The 19,726-nt window shown below is 37.9% G+C and overlaps 1 protein-coding gene across 1 annotated transcript in view; it reads right to left on the reverse strand.

The window, feature by feature from the left end:
* Positions 1 to 314: 314 nt before the first annotated feature.
* LOC120538607 (equilibrative nucleoside transporter 1-like) overlaps positions 315 to 19,726 on the reverse strand; it is a 65,763-nt gene continuing 46,351 nt past the window's right edge. Inside the window, exons 9-13 of the mRNA XM_039767993.1 lie at positions 17,886 to 17,977; positions 13,347 to 13,455; positions 12,363 to 12,448; positions 5,392 to 5,591; positions 315 to 1,526 (exon numbers count right to left, since the gene is read on the reverse strand). Coding sequence (XP_039623927.1) covers positions 1,418 to 1,526; positions 5,392 to 5,591; positions 12,363 to 12,448; positions 13,347 to 13,455; positions 17,886 to 17,977 — 596 coding nt within the window. The 3' untranslated portion in view covers positions 315 to 1,417. The remainder of the gene's footprint in view (positions 1,527 to 5,391; positions 5,592 to 12,362; positions 12,449 to 13,346; positions 13,456 to 17,885; positions 17,978 to 19,726) is intronic.

Genomic DNA, 19,726 nt, shown 5'->3' on the forward strand with positions numbered 1-19,726 from the left:
GGGGTTACGCTTTCCACACAGTCTATCTGCCAAGTGCTGCCATATTTACACTGAAAGTACCAGAGATGTCACTAATTGCGTCTGCCACAACAACAAAAACAGCAACATGGTGACTCACAGCCAATATGGCCTCATATAAACAAATAAAACAAGACACTAACAAAAAATAACAAGTACACAATGTACACATTCAGGTGTGTTCGGCGACTAAGTTAAATGACATGAAAGTTGGAGCATTTCACATTTTTATTTACTTTATCCAAAGGTCAGTTATTATATTTTTGATTATTAAATTGTTTTGTAACAATGAGTCATATTCAAAAGTAATAACAATAACAGAATGCAATTCCATGTGTTAGTAGTATATTAAGCACATGCTTTTTAACAGCATTTTACAATGGAGTTAAATGTAGCTTAAATAGGCTTGTGGTGGCTGAATAGCTTTAATACACAGCAGATTGCAATCCAATTTTGTTCAATCAATTCGGTCTTATATATGCTTAAATAATTGCTTTATTTCCAGAGAAGTGACTGTTTTTGTCCTTTATTAGTTAATGTACCTAAAACAACAGGAAAAGGCAGTGCTGTGTGAGCTCTTTGCGAGCGTCAGTCAAGTGAATAAGAAAAATATACAAAATATACAAGTTTAAGGTAAAATCGGAACACTAAACTAATTCCTAGTTGAAGTCAGACAGAACATTTCTTTGTTTGAAGATGGACGAGCTTCCAAATTCGCCACTGCTTAACAATGAAAAATTTTGAAATTTAAAAAATTTGTATAGCATGATCTGTTCGAGATATCCAAGCGAAAAAGGAACTGTCTTGGCAAATTTCCCTGAAGAATAAGTGTGCCACATTTCAGCAAAATTGATCCACTGTGGGTCAAGTTGTTTTGTGCGGACAGACAGACAGACATGGGCTTTCACAATAGGTACAAATTATATGTGAATGGACCTTAAAATAGAAGAAAAAATAAAATCTAATATCAAAAACAATATTCCCATGCAGAAAAACCCCAAATCAGACAAAACACAAATAGGAAAGAGACAAAATACTACACTAGGCTGTTTATGATCTACATGGATCTTGCAAGAGCTCATGGCTGGTATTCTTCACACCTCTTAAAGACATGAATATTAGGTTAATTGACAACTCTAAATTGGCCCAGGGTTTGTAATTGTGGGTGTGTAAGTGAGTCTGTGCTCTGTGATGGAATCCCACCCTTTCTTGTCTTCAAAGCTGCTAATATAGCTCTTGGCCTTGGTGAACCTGGGTGGGTTTGAAAATCAATAGACTGATAAATATTCAGGATTACATTCAGATCTACATTTGCACAAGTGCGTTGGGTGGGGTTAGAACCTGCAGTTGTGTAGCCTCAAGTCTACCTTCTTAGCCAGTAAGTTGCTGAAAAACAGAACTACACAATAGCTGTGAACAGGAACGCCAGAAATCCTAGAATGGAGCCATAAACAGAGAACAGGTTCACCATCTCTCCTGCAATATTCACTTTATCCACAGGCATTATCCTGGAAAAGAATACATAAAAAACACAAAAAGAAAATATTTCCTTTTAGTGCATGAATAAAATACCTAAAACATATTTGCATTAAAAATGTATCAAGTTGATCCAACTTTGAGGACTGATTAATATTTACATAGAGGACTAAAGACATGTGAAAAAGTGTAGCACATAACAATACTTAGAGACCTTCAAATCTCAACTTGATAATGTTATGCCAAGGTTATTTTAATAGTGTTTGACAGGCTATGACGAGAAAATAAATGGTCTTTTCCCTGCCAAAGCATTTTTTATTGTCATATATCAAAATGCAAGGAAAATAACTCATCATTTCTTGATGGATTACAGAAGGACAAGCCATTTTTGCTACTCCTTTAATCAAAGCAAAGCATTTTAATACCACAACAATCATTCATCCTTCTCATTTAGAGTTCTGCACACATCTGGTTGGAGATAATATGATTATGCAAAAAAGTGCCAGGATTCAAGTTTTAAAAGTTGGTAAGTTTTAAAGAGTCTCTTTTCCTAAGCAGATCTCTTTACTTGAAGTAGTTTTAATCGTGTTTAGTAGACTAAGAATCCCCTATTCATGCAGCACACGTTCAATCATCCATTGTGTTCAGGTTTAGGTTAGTGTCTAGGAGAAAGGCTTTTGTGTTGGCTGTAGAGACATTCTGCTTGATGAATCAAATCAAATTAGCATAAAATGGGGAGGGCAGAAGAGGGCATGGCAAGTAATTAGTATTTATTTGGACATGAAAAATGCAAACAAGTTTAAGAAAGAATAGTCCAGAATAAGCATGCTATTAGTGTAACATGGTGGAAAAACTGAGTCTACAGTGGACGTCAGAAGTTTACATACACTTAGGATAAATTCTTTAAAAATCACATTATAACTCCTCCGTAGATTTTATGCTAACAAACTGTAAATTTGGCATATTGTTTAAGACATCTACTTTGTGCAGAGCAAAAATATTTTTTTCCAACCATGTTCACAGCAGGGGCATAGCCAGGATTAGATGTTAGGGTGGGCTTGTAGGTGTTCTAGTTTTTAGTAGAATATACTGTATAAGGGCATTTTTCCAAAAATACATCTACATACTGTACATTCACATAACTGAATTATTAGGATCACACAAAAGTTGGGCAAAAATTCTAAAGGCAATCAAACGTTGTTGTTTCATGGTGAACACACACAAAATCAGTCCCTGCCTGTTTTATGCCAAATAAAGTCATCACAGCTTTAGATTGAACTGGTGAACAGTTTCGTCATGATCTACATTTTCATTAAGATTGTGTTCAAATGATAAGATAGTTAAGCTGTAAAAAAGGAACTGATGACACTGATGATCTCAAACATGTCTTTATTTATGGATGAAAAAAACTCTTTCATCACTGCAAGTTCTACTTGGAAGCGTGCCCATTACTCACAACAAAGTATTAATATTAGGGATAATATCTGCAGGACAGTTGTCAAGCACTTCCAAAAGAGATAACGATTTTTGCTGTTGTGTTTCCACTTTTCTGTTAATTTGTTGGACAGACACTGTATGTTCTGCATCCTGGATATTTATCCCATATAGCTAAACAAGGCTTTTTGAAAAACCTTGATATTTCTTTTGTTTTGCCATGTACGAAATAATCCCTCAAAATAAGAAATTGTTTCTTGGTGTTCATCAAGAATATTCAATTAAGCAACTTAAGATTCTGTTAACTGTCTAATGACTACCACCAATCAGGTTACACTGCCCCATTTATTTATCCATCCATCCATCCATTTTCCAACCCGCTGAATCCGAACACAGGGTCATGGGGGTCTACTGGAGCCAATCCCAGCCAACACAGGGCACAAGGCAGGAACCAATCCCGGGCAAGGTGCCAACCCACTGCAGGACACACACAAGCACACACTAGGGCCAATTTAGAATCGCCAATTCACCTAACCTGCATGTCTTTGGACTGTGGGAGGAAACCGGAGTGCCCGGAGGAAACCCACACAGACACGGGGAGAACATGCAAACTTCACACAGGACCCGGGAAGTGAACCAGGGTCTCCTAACTGCGAGGCAGCAACGCTACCACTGCACCACCGTGCCACCCCCCCATTTATTTATTTATTGAAAATTCAGTAAACCAATGAGATTTGGCATACCACTTTGAAACCGAAGGGAAGATAAAATAACAAATACCCAATCATTTACAAATGGAAAATGTCCTATGCATTGAACTGTTTGGCTGGGCCTGGTTCACGGAGTATTTCACTTTTTATTAACTATATCACAATTCTGACGGATCACAAGTTTACATATACTTAGTAAACTGTGCTTTTTAACAGCTTGGAAAATGACCGAAAATGATGTCAAGCCTTTAGGAGATTAGACAATTAGCTTCTGAGAGCCAGTTAGCCTAACTACAGTAATTCCTCTCTATATCGTGCTTCGACTTTCGCGGCTTCACTCTATCTCGGATTTTAAATGTAAGCACATCTAAATATATATCACAGATTTTTCGCTGGTTTGCAGCATTCTGTGTACAATGGGTCTTTTAATTTATGGTACATGCTTCCTCAGTTTGATTGCCCAGTTGATTTCATACAAGGGACGCTATTGGCGGATGGCTTAGAAGCTACCCAATCAGAGCATGTATTACATATTAACTAAAACTCCTCAATGCTATAAGATATGCTTCCCGCGTGGCGCTTGTTTTGTTTGCTTCTCTCTATCTTTCTCGCTCTCTCTGCCTGACGGAGGGGGTGTGAGCAGAGTGGCTGTTTGCACAGAGGACACGGACGCTCCTCTACAAAATGCCGCTTTATCGCGGTGCTTCTGTATACTTAAAAGCCCGTATTGATTTTTTGATTGTTTGCTTTTCTTAGTGAGCGCTCTCTCTGACATTATCTGCTCTTCACGGTGCTCCTTTGAAGATAAGATATGTTTGCATTCTTTTAATTGTGAGAAAGAACTGCCATCTCTGTCTTGTCATGGAGCACAGTTTAAACGTTTGACTAAAGGGTGTTACTTCATGTCTAGAGGGCTCTAGTAATGTTAACAGGGTGGGAGAGTTTATAAGGGCTTAAAATATATAAAAATAACCACACAAACATATGGTTTCTACTTCGCGGATTTTCACCTATCGCGGGGTGGGGGTCTGGAACGCAACCCCCGCGATCGAGGAGGGATTACTGTAGAGTCAATGTGTGAATGTAAGTCCTACTGTTATCTTTGCTTGACATAATTGGAAAATCAAAAGAAATCAGCCAAAACCTCAGAATAAAAATGTAATCCTCACAAATCTGGTTCATCCTTGAAAACAATTTCCAAATGCCTGAAGGTTTCATGTTCATCTCTACAAACTATAATACAGTACTCAAGTATAAACATCATAGGACCACACAGCCATCATACCAAGGAATTGGAGTGGCCTTTACAATGCCCTGACCTCAATCAGATTGAAAATGTGTGGGCAGAACTGAAAAAGTGTGTGCGAGCAAGAAAACCTGTCACAGTTATGCCAGCACCATCTGGAGGAATGGTCCAGAATTCCAGCACCTAATTGTAAGTAGCTTGTGGAAGGCGACCCAAAATGTTTGGCTCAATTTAAGCAATTTAAAGGCAATGCTACCAAATATTAACAAAGTGTATGTAAACTTGTGACCTACTGGAATTGCAATATAGTCAATAAAAATTGAAATACTCATCTGTGAACAAAGTTGGAAAAAAATACTTTTGCCCTACACAGAGTAGATGTCTTAAATGATATGCCAAATTGGTAGTTGTCAGTATAAAATCTGAGGAGGGGTTATAAAGTGAGTTTTAAAAATTTTCCCTAAGTGAATATAAACTTTTGACTTCAACTGCATGTCTGCTACTTACTGTGTTATATGGCAGGAGCAGATGGTCCGCAGGTAGCCCCCCATCATGGCAAAAACTAGTACTAGTACTATGAAAATCGCATCATACTTGAACACAACTGGGAGGTGACTGCGGGGCTGGACATTGCAGAATAAAAAGGCAGGGAGGAAAAGAGTGTACAGGCCAACGAAGAGCAAGAGCCATATACATCTGGCACTAGGCTGTGGAGAATCAATCAGAAAAAAAAATGTATTAGATACAAAAAACTAGAATGCATCCATGTGGAATAGACTTAGTACCACTGTAGTGGCTGAAAGTCTCAAAATTAAGCAAATGACAAAGTGAAATCAAACCATGGGCAAGGAGTTCAGTCAAGTCAAGCAAGACTACAAGGATAGGCAGGCTTATATGTCACTCAGGAATGAGCCTGCTGCTTGATTGGATGGCCCTAATCATAACAATCATATCTTAGAGTAATACAGAGGGTTTATTTAATAAATCATTGTGACCGCTTATGGTATACACCATATAAGTTAACTCAGGAGGCTGGAAGCAGCATGATGCCGCACCAACCACACGGTGAACCACCCGGACTGGGACCCCAGTTCAGCCTTGCAACGGGTGACACCTCAGCACCACATTGGAACAGAGTGAGGATTTATATGGTGGCTGAACTACCAATCCTGCCACCAACCCCCAAGTTTTCCCTGCAAGTTGGAGGACCAGTTAATATAAGTTAACTGAGTTTAATGTCAAATTAATTACTTCATGTTTGACAGATATGTCTACCTAAAATTAATTACTTAAATAATGACAATATATGATAAAAAATGTTAATGTTTTAGCAATTAGATGAAGAAGGCATCAAAACAACAGCCTTGCAGTTTCAAGTCCAACATAGAAACCAATTCCTTTATAATGGATGCACCTACTGTACAGTAATTTGTGGCTTCATTATTTTGTCAAACTGACCATTTTTAATCAGTTTTTGCAGGTCATATACTTTTATATATCTCTGAAAAACTGCTAAGTTTTGCCCTCAACACTTTTTAAAGGATTATACATAGACTTTTAATTATTGCCCTAACTTTTTGAATTTAGGCTTACCAGATACGATAACCAAAATAAACATACATGCACATCTTATTTTGTTAGCATATTTAGGGAACACTTTCAAGATACTCTAAAAATAGCTTAATTCAGAAGTGTACTGATGAACAAATCAGCACTATGTATGAAACCTTCACAGATTTTAAGACAACAATAGAATTCAGCAGCCTTTCATTTTGTTAAATTAAATGCAGACCACTAATTTTCTCTGTGGCACTACTGTGCAACAAACAGACTGAATGTAATATCATTAAAATTATGGTAAGAACAAAGTACTTGTTTCTGTGAACCTTTGAAAATGTAAAAGCAATATTAGAGGAGCATTCACATAGAAACAGATCCGTTGTTAGCTTATTTAGTTAGTGATGAGCCATCACAAGACCTGGGAGGTATGAGAGGAGCATATACTATCATTTTAATATACAGTACTGTAACTTCCACTGCAGACTTTGGTCATCTTACTTACGTCAGTCTGAGTAAGTAATCACAGACTGAGATCAGGATTCTGTGGAGACCATACCATTTGTTGCAGGATTATGTGCACCAATGTTTGTGCAGATATCTTTTTTATGATTTCAGTCATGTGTTTGGGGTCATAGTCATGCTGCAGAATGAAGCTGGGACCAACCAGACCTGTACTTAATGGTATTGCATGATGGCTAAGAATCAGTCTGTGCATTGCAGCAATGAGGGAGCCATTGATTTTGATCAAATCACCAACTCATTTTGTGCAATTGCTGCCTTGTGCCTACAAGGAACCTCTACTGTGGTTCATTGTTGGCTACAGACATTCATTCATGAAACATTCTCTAGCTGTTTGGTGGACACACTACTTTCTTTTAGAGCCAAAAATTTAATAACCAGTCCAGGGCACCATATGCCATTTTTCTGCACCTCAATCCTTGTGTTTTTGTGCACAAGCAAGTTGTTTGGCTTTAATACCACCTTGGAGAAATGGCTTTTTGATGCAGCTCTTCCATGAAGACCACTTCAGATAAGACTGTAGATGGGTATACCAAGGCCCTAGTGGTTTAAGCCAGTCGGGAGCTGAGGGCATTTGCCTATTTCAAAGCTAAGTACGCTTGATATACTTCTCATTTATTGCACTCGGTTTACAGTCCTCAACTTTGCCCATTTATTTTCACTTCTACAGAAGGTCTTGGACAGCAAATCTGGAAACACCTATCTGCTTTACAATTTCTGCTTGGTGTGTGTGGGGGTCCTTGATAATGCAGTATGACCACTTTGTGGCTTGTCGCTATCCTTACTTTTCTTTCTTTCTTTCTTTTAAAATCAGTAAGACAAATCAGTTGACGTTGGACTTATGGAATGCGAAAGAGCCTCTAAGACCAGTCACCATTCAGTTGCAGGACATGGAAGTGGTGCAGAGCTAAAAGCACCTGGAGGTTCACGTAAACAGCAGACTGGACTGGTTTGACAACATGGTGATACATGAAGGGGCAGAGCAGATTGTACTTCCTAACGAGACTCAAGTGTTTTGAAGTAAGCAACACGGTGCTGAAAATGTATTAGCAGTCTGCTGTAACCAATGTGCTGTGTTCTCCTGGCAAAGGAACTTGAGTTCAAAAGAGGCACAATGCCCAAACAAGCTTATCACAAAAGTCTGATCCATCATATGGCGAACCCTGGCCACACTGAAAGCTGTGGTGCAAAAGAGAATGGTGATAAAACTGTATGCCATCATTTAAAAAAATCCCCTCCAGGTGACGCTCTCTTAGAACACTTTTAGCCACAGACTCATTCCTCCTCTGTGTGCTAAGAAGCACTGTGGGGGTCTTTTCTGCTGCTGCTGTCAGGCACTTCAGTGCTTCCTTATGACATTTCAGACTAAATGCTGATACTCTTTTTCATTATGCTAGTTCTGCACAATATATATTTTTATTAATGTATTAATTATTTAATATTTATCTATCTGTCTATTGATTAATTGTGTTACTTTTCCCTGTGAGCCTGGATCTTTGTTTTTTTATGTTTCTGCTGCTGTATGCATCTACATTTATCTTTGGAATTAATACAGTTGAACTAATCTAATCTATTTCAAATATCTTAATGCAGTGGTTCACCATTCAGCCATCAGGCCATTCAGCCCAACAAAGCTTGCCAGTCTAATATAAATAGCGATCTAACACATTTCTTTTGTAAACTTGTAGCAGTGCTATGGAATAAAGGACTACATATCCCAGCGGTCCCAGTGTTGTGGCTCGATTGGACATCAGCAGAAGACGCAGGGTCTGCTGGGAAGAAAATCAGGTCTGCGGGACCTTTAAAGAAGGAACCTGCAAAATGAGAAGGGGTCTGAGGTCTAAGGTCTGAATTCATCCATCTGTCTTTTCATCACTGTCACATCCATTTTGATTATCTTTTCATATCCTGGATTACTGTTCCTGTCTGGATTTATGGTCTGTCTTGTGTCTGCAAGTCGTGTGAGTATTGATCGGACTGGTCTTGTCTTTGTCAGAGGGAGCGCTCCCCATCTCATCACCCTTTGCCACATCAGAATATCGGTAGGACAAACTTTGCATTGCTTACAGCAGTGGTTCTCAACCTGTGGGGCGGGCCCCCCTAGGGGGGCATGAAGTAACAAAAAGGGGGGCGCAAAGATATGAAAAAAAGAAAACAAGAATGAAAAATATGAAAAAAACATCTGTTGAAACCAAAACAAATGAACTTAAACTACATTCTGATACTAGAACAATAAATATAGAGTTAGATAAATGTCGATAAAAGTTAAGTAAGTATAATAAAATATGCATCTACATTTCAAAAAAAATGTTAGGGGGGCGCAATTAAAACTGTTATGAAAACTCGGGTCGCAGCTACTTAAAGGTTGAGAAATGCTGGCTTAAAGTGAACCGTTCACAGGATTTCTCTCTCTCTCTCTCATCCATTGTCATCTGTTGCCTCTACATTTGGACTGTGTTTTGAACTTTGTCATTAGTGTTAATCATTCCGGTTCGTTACTGTTAAGTTGTGTTATTATTTGTATCACCATAGGGGAGTAGGGAGGTTAAAGCTGTTTATTTGTTGTTTATATTTCTATCTTCATTCAATATATTGCATTATTAGTGATTTAATCTGCTGTGAGTGTGTGCAAGTCGAGCCAAAACTGGGTGCATTCCCGGGGTCCCCACTGAAGAAATAAATAAATCACATTCCCTTCCACAGTGTGCATCTTAGCGGTACAAACTATTTAAAGTGCCTAGAACTTTTTCACTGTACTGCATATATGCAATATTCATTCAGTACTGGAAATTGTATGCACAATCACATGGACACTACTTACATAACATGATGATATGTTGTGTGGCAAATATCAAGCTAGAGATATGCAAAGACAGCTTCAGTGATAAATATTTAACATAATATAACATTCTCAAAAACACTCCATTAAAATCAGAGTCATAGAAGGCCAGAGCCTATCCTGGCAGCACAGGCCAAAGACAGGAAACAACTCAGCATTGAATGGCCTATTCACACAGGGTTCATATTTGGATTCATCATTACCCTAACCTTCACATCTTTGTGGATGTGGTAACAAAACTGGTGTACCGAGAGGAGGCCACTCGTGGATAGTTGACACAGACTGCTCAGCCAATCAGTGCACAGCAGGCCCGTTGCTCCTCAGAGACCCGAGTTCGATTCCCCACTGGGGAGAAAGTGTTATTTTTTTTTTCTTTTTAACCATATAAAGTGGTATGCACTGTCAGTCAGTCAGTCAAATCATTGTATTTTCATGTGGGATGCTCCTTTTAAAATATTTTTAACAATTGAGACTGCAATTAACATGAACAGGTGTCTTTATAACTGTTATTTTTAAAATCCATAAGACATAGACATACAGAGCACTTCATAATAGACAGACAGATAGAGAAGTCACTAGATATATAAATAAACAGGGAAGGCACTGTATAATAGATATAAAAATCAGCTAAGGGGATAGATAACTAGATAAGAAGGAAAGGCACTATATGATCGGCAGATAGGGAAGCTGCTATATAATAATAAAATTACTATTAGTATATAAATAGACAGGGAGTTCACTGTATAAATGACAGACAGAGAAAGCACTACTAAGTGAAAAATGGTACGGCCTTTTTACTAATCAACGGATATTTTTAGGAAGGCAAGCAGATAGTGAGAGTACATGCATAATGAATAAATGTAGGATGCTCTTTTTAAAATATCTAAAAATTGTGACTACAATTAACATGAACAAGTGTTTTTATAACTATACTTATTTTTAAGTTATGTAAGACATTCACCTTCAGACAGCACTGAATAATACACAGACAGAGAAATCAGTAGACAGATAAACTGGGAAGGCACTGTGTAGTAGAAGATATAAAACTGTCAGGAGAAAAAAAATAGACAGACATACAGATAAACAGATGTGAAAGGCACTAAATGACTGATGCTGCAAAAAGGCAAGCAGGCAGTAAGAGTACATTCACATGTGAAAGGCACTAGATAAATGAATAGATAGGGAAGGCACTTATATAATAGGCAGACAGGGAATTCACTGTATAATAGCAGACAGACAAGGCAAAGGACAGATAACAGTGTAAGCAGGAGTTCATATCAGGAAATTTCAATAAAGTTAATTGATAGATTGTTTAAGGGAGGAGAAATTTGGTGGGTGGAGTAGAGAGAGATAAAGATAAAAAAAAACACAGAAGTGGTTTTTGTGTAGCTCAGTGCGGTATGTCCACAGTTGTGTTCTTAAAGAAATAAATATAACTGGCAAATAGTCCACAAAACTGGGGTGACCATCTCTTTGTGCCTTTCCACACATCGAAGACTCAGTCGGCTACGCTACCGAGGTCGCCCGCAAGACAAGAAGAATCCGCTACTCTCCTTACCAGAATTCGGCGTCGGTTCTTCTTGTAGCAGGCAGGTAGCAGGCAGAGCGGCGAAAAGCGCAGAACAGCGCCCCCGAAACGGAAGGGGCGGAAAATAGATCGCATCGGTAGTGGTTTAGCACTACCATAGAGAATGAATGGAAAACATTTTCGGGAGTTTTATCTAAAGAATATCCATACAAAAAAAACTCTTAATAACTCAAATCATTTTATCAACATGTTCAAAATGAACGATATTTTACCGTTTTAAAGCCTGTAATGTGCACTCCAATTATGGCGAATTTACTAACCCGTGATAAAGATTACAGAGAGTACACGCATTGAGCTGGCGTCAGCTTCACACAGGAGAATCCCTCGCCGCCCTGCCTCTCTCCTTCCTGTGCGGAAAGCAGCAAGCAGCAGGCGCACCTCGCAAATGGAGGGCGCCCTTACCCCCCACAAATGGGCAATAGAAAACCGATCGGTGCCCATGCAATCCCAAAAATGCGCTGGCATGATGTCGAGGCAGCATGGGCGCGCGCAAAAAAAAAAAATGCCCAAGATGCCGCCCATATCAAAAACCGCCACTGCTCATAGCCACACAGTATCAATGGCTGGATTTGATCCCACAACTACAAGGTTTGGAGTCGAAAGCCTTAATTACTACACCACACTACCTACCTAACCTGCACTAACAAATCTCCACACTAAAATCCCATTTTTATATTATGAATTTACAGAGTCTATCCATCCAACATTAAGCCTCCAGTGCCATTCATGCTCGAAATGGAAGACAACATGAACCTGACCTTAACACAGTTTGTTATAATTCAGCCAGTCAGTTCAATTTGTACTTCAAACGTTGAAGTAAAGAGGTTAATGAAGTATTGAATCAGTTATTAAGCCATGCCTTTGTTCAGTGACAAGAAAAGGAAACTAACCATGAGCATTTACAAAAGATGTATTTTGCCTGTAGCTGTATTACACTCCAAATGTAAAAATAATTAGTAGAGCAATACTTACAAATACATACAGCAAGGTGGCAAACCTGCCAAAGGTGTCACTCACTGCAAGCAGCAAGTAGGCAAAAACTGGAGAAAAAAAATGCACTGGAAAAAAGGAAAGACAATTGCTGGGTCAGCTCTCTTGTCAAAATGATACAACAGACACAAGAAAGATATATCAAAGCAGTAAATAAATGAGTAACTGAAGAACATCTCAAAAATTGCTATAAATGTATAAATTAAGCATCTAAAATTTGTTCACGCACAAAAATGCTTAGTGTGTTGTATTGTGGTTAAGGACTTGCACTGTTATCTGGAAGGTTGCTGGTTCAAATGTTGTTACTGCCAGAAGGGATCCTACTCTGCTGGGCCCAAAATCTAAAAATTGCTCCTGAGGTGCTGTACAATGGCTGACCCTGCAATCCAACTCTCCAAAGGTCATGCAAAAAACAATTGATTTTTAACTAAGTATATCAAATGAAAATCAAAAACTTATATGAGGCAACTTTTAGTTTGAAATTCTTTGTGTAATGTGTCCTATCAGGTTGCTGTACCAGGAGGTGTGTGTGCTGGTTATCATTCTCTGCAGTAAGAAAACCCAACAAAGAAGGCCTTCCGTTGTATCCCAAGTTGTTAGTTGCATTATTGTTGATCATGGATGTCATAAAAGTATTTTTCTGTTTATAAATGTTATAGAACATAACACCTTCAAATTAGTAAAGTAAACCATATGGCACTTTTGATTTCTGTAGTCTTCTTTAGCATTACTGGGCTAACTTTTTAAGTACAACTGTAAGAGCAGAGTTGCTTTACAGTAATAATTATAAAAGTAATTAAAAACAAGCCTCATATTTTAGGCTAATGGGTGTCTAATTGTGTGAATGACTCCTTTCTTTACCCTTAGTCCTGTGCAAGTAATTATTTTAAAAACTCTTTTCTCTTCTTTCATCAAAACTCCTTATTTTTTAACCCTTTCTCCCAGTTTGATTTTATAGCAACTTACTCCAGAGACCATCAGTCAGTGTTAGAGGCACAACTCTGCCCACAATGGATGGGACAGTGATGGTCCGGACTGCCAGAACCACAAAACCAATCGTGCACTGGACCCAAACCTAAAGAGGAAAAAAAGAATATGAAGCACAGATCATCAGATATTGTAGCATCCTTAAACCTGGGTGTGCTGGAGCCTATCCCACCAACACTGAGTGCAAGGTAGGACACACATCTGGGATGGGATGCCAGTTCTTTGCAGGACCCACTCTTTCAAAGATCCACACTCACTCTCACATAGACTCTGTGTAGACTCTGTTGCCAATTGACCAGAAACTCATGTCATGCAAATGTAGAATACCATCCAAAGTAGATGGAGAAAAACTCACACAGAAATTTAAACTATTCAAATATAGCAACAGATTGAGCCAGATGCAGAATGTTATGTTAGCTTGTCAAATAAGTAATTCATGTCATTTTCCTAGCCAATGTGATCTTCTGATAGATTTAAAATTCATAAGAAGGACTGCCCAGTGGCAAAAATGACATACAAGGGGGTACCCAAAAATAACCAGAATCTGTACCTGGCACGCAATCTAGACTTAGTTGTGGATTTCACTTCTAGATGTAGCACACTTACAGTATTCTGTGCCAGTCTGCCAAATGGCGTTGCTCTGTATTGTTCATACGGCATTCTGTGTCGTTTTTTTTCATGGTGCTTATTGAACGTGTTCTGCGATTTTTGTGATGGGTGTTCATAAAGAACAGTGAGTCTACATTAAATTTTGTTTTCTCTTAGGGAAAACAGCTGCTGAAACTGTAATGATGCTTGAAACTGCTTTTAAAGAGGTAGCTTTAAATAAAACACAGATGAGTGGTTTTCCCGTTTTAAATGAGGGGAAATGTCACTTGAAGACCAACCAATATCTGGCTGACCTTCCACAACTAGGAATGATAAAAATCTTGACAAAGTTCGCAATGCAGTTTTTGAAGACTGTCAATTTCTCAATTGACTTTTGTGTCTTGGAGTTCTTGCCACCTTCGCCTGATCTTGCTCCGTGTGACTTTTTCTTGTTCCCGCTTATGAGAAAAGAACTCAAAGGAAAGTTTTGTACTGTGGGGGAAGTCAAAGAAAAATCGCTGCAGGCCAACTTGGACAACGTTCCTCTTCAGCAATTCCAAAAAATGTTTCCATCAGTGGGAAAACCTTTGGGACAAGTGCATTTATTCACACGGAGAATACTTTAAAGGAGACTAAAGTTTCAGTAAGTAAAAATTATTAAAACATTTTTTTTTCAATTCTGGTTATTTTTGGGTACCCCCTCATATTTCAGGATCTGATTGACCTCATCTGAGACTAAATCTGCTGGCATGCACCTTCTTTTCTGTTCTGGTTTTCTTTAGGTCACTCAACCACTTCAACACTTGCCCTAATTTTTTGCTTGTTGAACTGATTTAATAAAGCATGATATTCTCTTTTATTATGATTATAGCGCTGACGAAGAATGCAAGAAGGGATCCTTTACTCTTTATATAGCTCTTTTAGGTGGTTCACTATCCTTAAATGGACTCTTTGCCATTACTAGATGAAATTCTGTTTGCAATTTTTCAGTTTTGCGTTTTTTTGTTTTTTTTCTATAGGGACCCCTACTGCTGGTGATGGAATGCCAGCTTATGGTGGTGGTGACTCCTCCCTGGCTGAAGCTACTTGTCAGCGCCATTACAGTACATTTAGATGGAGAGTTGTGTTGTGTCAGACTATTGCTTGTTCAGGCTAGACCAGAGGTCCTCAATCACGGTCCTGGAGAGCTGCAGTGGCTGCAGGTTTTTGCTCCAACCCAGTTGCTTAATAAAAAGCACTTATTGCTAAAGTAACACTTCTGCTTCACTTTAGTGATTTTGAGCCCTTATTGCTTAATTTTGTCTTAAACAGCTATTTTAATTGCTCCTTATTATCAATAACATGCAAATGACAAGAGAGAGCAGCATTTCTCCATTTAGCTTATTTACATTTACACCTGTGTGTATTTATCTGCACTATTGGGTTTAATTAAATGCTTGGAAGAAAAATGAAGAGAAAAAAGTGAAGGACTGAGAATTACTCGTCCATATTAGCCTTCAAATCATTTGCATGATAGAAAGGGAAAGAAAATCTAGGATATGAGAATGACCTGACATAGCAGAGTTAATTTAATTTCATAGCTTGTTAGTGCTTTATTGGCAAGAATTGCTTTCTAATTAAGCAACCAGGTCAGAACAAAAACCTGCAGCCACTGCGGCTCTCCAGGACTGGGATTGAGGACCCCTGGGCTAGACTATTAACACTGTCATTCTTTCTATATACCACTGAATGTTTATAAGCACAGTCTGATCAAAAAAGCCCGATTAAAAGTCCTGTTTCTTTCTATGGTGATTCAAGCATTGTAGTTAACACTGCTACTTCACAGTTCTTAGTGACGGGGTTCAAATCTCTTCCCAGTCACTGTCTGTGTGGAATGTTCTCATTCTCTTCATATTTATATCGGTGATTTTTCAGATTTTTCTTTCTTATTCAAGATGTGCACATTATCATAAGTTGGTCCTGCATGAGTACGTGTGGTAAGGGTATGGATACCCAGAATTGGAATCTACCTTGCATTTGTTACTGCAGGACTAGTACTTGGTTTACATCCCTAAAATTAGAATAAGCTGCTTCAGAAAATGAATGCATACATACAGTAGATGTCACAACGGGATCCTTCTTCTTTTGACAGCTTTTCCAGTGACTGCTTTTCATAATTTTTAACTTTTGTGTTATGTTGGTTTATAAAATTAGAATCATCTGCTAAGGTTCGGTATGATCTTTTCGATATTGCCATTGCTCAAAACAACATAAAAATAAGAGGTTAGTCAATGTCATGGAACAATTCACAGTTTTCCTGTGGAAGAAAAACACTTCACCAGTTCAGATTATACAGAGTGGTCCAGATCTAATTATGCAGATCCAGATTATCTGGATGACTGATTTATGCGGAGACGATTCCAGTTCGGTGTGAAGACGATTCTTCATGTCGTCAGTTCGCACACTTCTCAATGGTCCGGGATTTTTCGGGTGATTTTCCATGTAATAAACTTAATAAGTTATAACGTAATGAAAATTGCATAATTAGATCTGGACCACCCTATAGGCATGCTTGTGTTCTTTTCCTCTGTATATCCTTAACAAATAAACTACTTCTAAGTTTGTGATATTGCTGCTGCAGCATAAGTTGGACAGCCAGCACACTGAATGGTCTTAACTTTCCAGTCCATTTGAAGATTTTTGTGAGGGCAACTCAAGGAAGCCTTTTTATTTTCATCAATGAAGTCATACAAGGGGAAGAGTGTTCTGTGCTAGTTTTATACCCACTTCCTTGGCCCCCTTGTACCAGTGCCAACTGCGATACTTGCGATATTAACTTGATAGCATGCCATATGGCAGCAAACATAACTCAGGCATGAAGTAACTTGCTGTAAAACAAAAACTGGTGACCTCTTGCCTTTTAGTGTTAAGACTCTATCTATGTCCCTACTGCAAATTTCTTGACGTGTTCCTCTTTAAGCATATGCTTACATTCCAACATAGCATAACTGAAATGGAAATATTACCTACAGTGGAAATTTGTAACACACACAGCAAGTTTCTATTATACCTTTTAAAAATTAAGTTAATAAAAAACAATTTATTGAACTTTAGGGCGGATCACTGGTTTATGTCCCAGGAGCTCCCTATGTGGAGTTTGCATGTTCTCCCTGTGTGTGAATGGTTCCCCTATGGGTGTTCTGGCTTCCTTCCAGAGCTCAAAGACATGAAGATTAGGTGAACTGTTGACGCTAAATTGGCCCTTTTGTATTGTCGGTATGTGTGTGTGTTCACCTTGTGATGGAATAGTGCCCTCTCCAGGATTTGTTCCTGCCTTGTGCCCTATGCTAGCTGGGATAGGCTCCAGATATCCAAATGCAACCCCTGTCTGGATTAAGCAGGTTAGAAAATGACATGACATATTGAACTTTAAATTAAAGCCCACCCGCTAAACTTGCAACAATGACCTTGTCAAAAGACCTTTTGTGCACATTTGCCCATATGGTACACGTGAATGACTGTTAATTCATCTCCAGTAAACATCTTACAAGTTTTCTGTTCAAAAAGACAAATCCAAGGATTCTGAAGCAGAGATTTTGGGCTTGACACACCTCACTGAGCCCAAACCAGACATTTACCTGCTTACAAGTAAAGAGGGTCCCCGTGCAACTTTACATTTACTGTTATTGTTAAGGACTATATGATTATATATCTGACTATACCTGAAGGGATAACTGATTAAATCTGGAACATTTATAAACAATTGGAAGTTCTTAGCTGTTAGTTTACAAGTTTGTAATTATATTTTTTCCCTGTCATCTCTAGTTGCTACTTTTAATTTTTATGCTAATACTTATTATCAAACTCTCACTGTAGCTTTTGCTGTGGTTAATGTTTTGTAATAGTGCATGATGTTAATGAAGCTATTTTAAATATACAAATCACACAAACCTTCAAAAAGATCTGAAACAGTGATTTCATATTTTGTTTGAACCTTTCAATGGCTGTGGTCTTTCTTGAGCACAAGTTCTTCCAGAATACAACTAAAGAGACATCAAAAGAAAGCATTTCAGTTCCATTCTTCACATTAATGTTTCCTTTGCAAAAACAAAATCTTGACAATCCATTAGTAATAAAATTCATATGCATTATCCTTTACCAAATATCAAATCAATTGCTGCTTCAGGGTAGCATCATCTATAATACCTGTCTTACTGAATCTGAGACTGCTCTAAATGAGAAGTTATAAATAAATAATATGTATTGTAGATCAGTGTGCAAATTACCCTGTGCTAAATGGGGATCTTGTTATAGCTGAGGTGCTCTCTGAACACTGAAAAGTTACTCTGTTACTGAGGAATATTCAGTAAATCAACTATTGAGAATACTATCACCTACAATATGAATAGACAAATCACAGTAAACACAAAAACGCAATCTGAAAACAGAAACCAGATCACCTTTTACTTTTGACCAGCATCATGCAGAATAGATGCTTTTTATGACACATACTGTATATACTTATGTGTGGAAGAGCAGAACAGTGATGATCCTATATGATAAGCCAAATTAACATTTAGAGAAATCTCAAAATACTAAAACTGATAGAAGATTTTTGAAAATACACCTATTTAAAGATATCGGAAATGTTTTTATGATATCACAAACAGATTTCAAGATATCCTGAAATAACATGTTGTACATTTTCAGATATAGATTTTCAGATATTTTAAAATAACTTCCTGCACATTTCAAAATATCTCCCAATATCTATCTATTTCAAAAATATCACTTCCTGTAAAGTTTCTTCTTCTTTCAATGGTATTTCCTGTCTATTTTACGATATCTCAAAATATGTTAGAGATATCGTGAAATACACAGGAAGCTATTTTTTAATATCCATCCATCCATTATCCAACCCGCTATATCCTAACTTACAGGGTGACGGGGGTCTGCTGGAGCCAATCCCAGTGAACACAGGGCGCAAATATTTTTTAATATCTTAAAATGTATTTGAGATATCTCAAGATGTGCAGGAAGTTATTGTAAGATATTTGAAAATATATTTGAGATAGCTCAAAATGCTATTTTGCGATATCTGGAAATGCATATCTTAAATTTTAAGATATTTCGAAAAATAAAATGGGTCTCTGCTCCATTTCAGATATCCTTGAATGTATTTCAAGATATCTCAAATGCTTTTTAAAATGTCTTTAAAAAGACACTAAGTTATTTCATGATATCTCAATAGCATTTTCCGATATCTGAAATACATTTTGTGGAGGACAGCTGGAGCCTTTACTCAGCCTGGATGCCCTGATTATGGAAGGACCAGGGGAGAGAATATTTTCAAGATGGACAGTTCGCAAACCATTATGCAAAGAGTTGATGTCTGTGGAATCATTTTTGTCTATTAGGGATGGCTTGTTTACCTTTGACATGTTGGCCTAATTATGAAACATATAGAAGTTGCTCCATTCTGAATATTTTATTTGTATTATTACAACATACAGTATGTACTCTTGTGTATGGATCTTAACTTGCTAAATGATTACAAGCAATAACACAAGAAAATTAACAGAGAACATTTTAGTATGAAAGTGGAGTTCCCAGAACATTCTAATAGTAAGTGGAAGTTTCCAGAACATTCTAGTATTAATTAGGATTTTCAAGAATATTCCAGTAGTAACTAGGAGTTACTACTTTAGCCCCTTTTGATCACAGAGTCTCAGCAAAACAAAAAGATGGTGGCCTGCAGCAGCCACCGTTACCAGACATTCCTCAACATCTTT

The sequence above is a fragment of the Polypterus senegalus genome, chromosome 11 (genome assembly GCF_016835505.1).
Source record: "Polypterus senegalus isolate Bchr_013 chromosome 11, ASM1683550v1, whole genome shotgun sequence".
NCBI lineage: Eukaryota > Metazoa > Chordata > Cladistia > Polypteriformes > Polypteridae > Polypterus > Polypterus senegalus.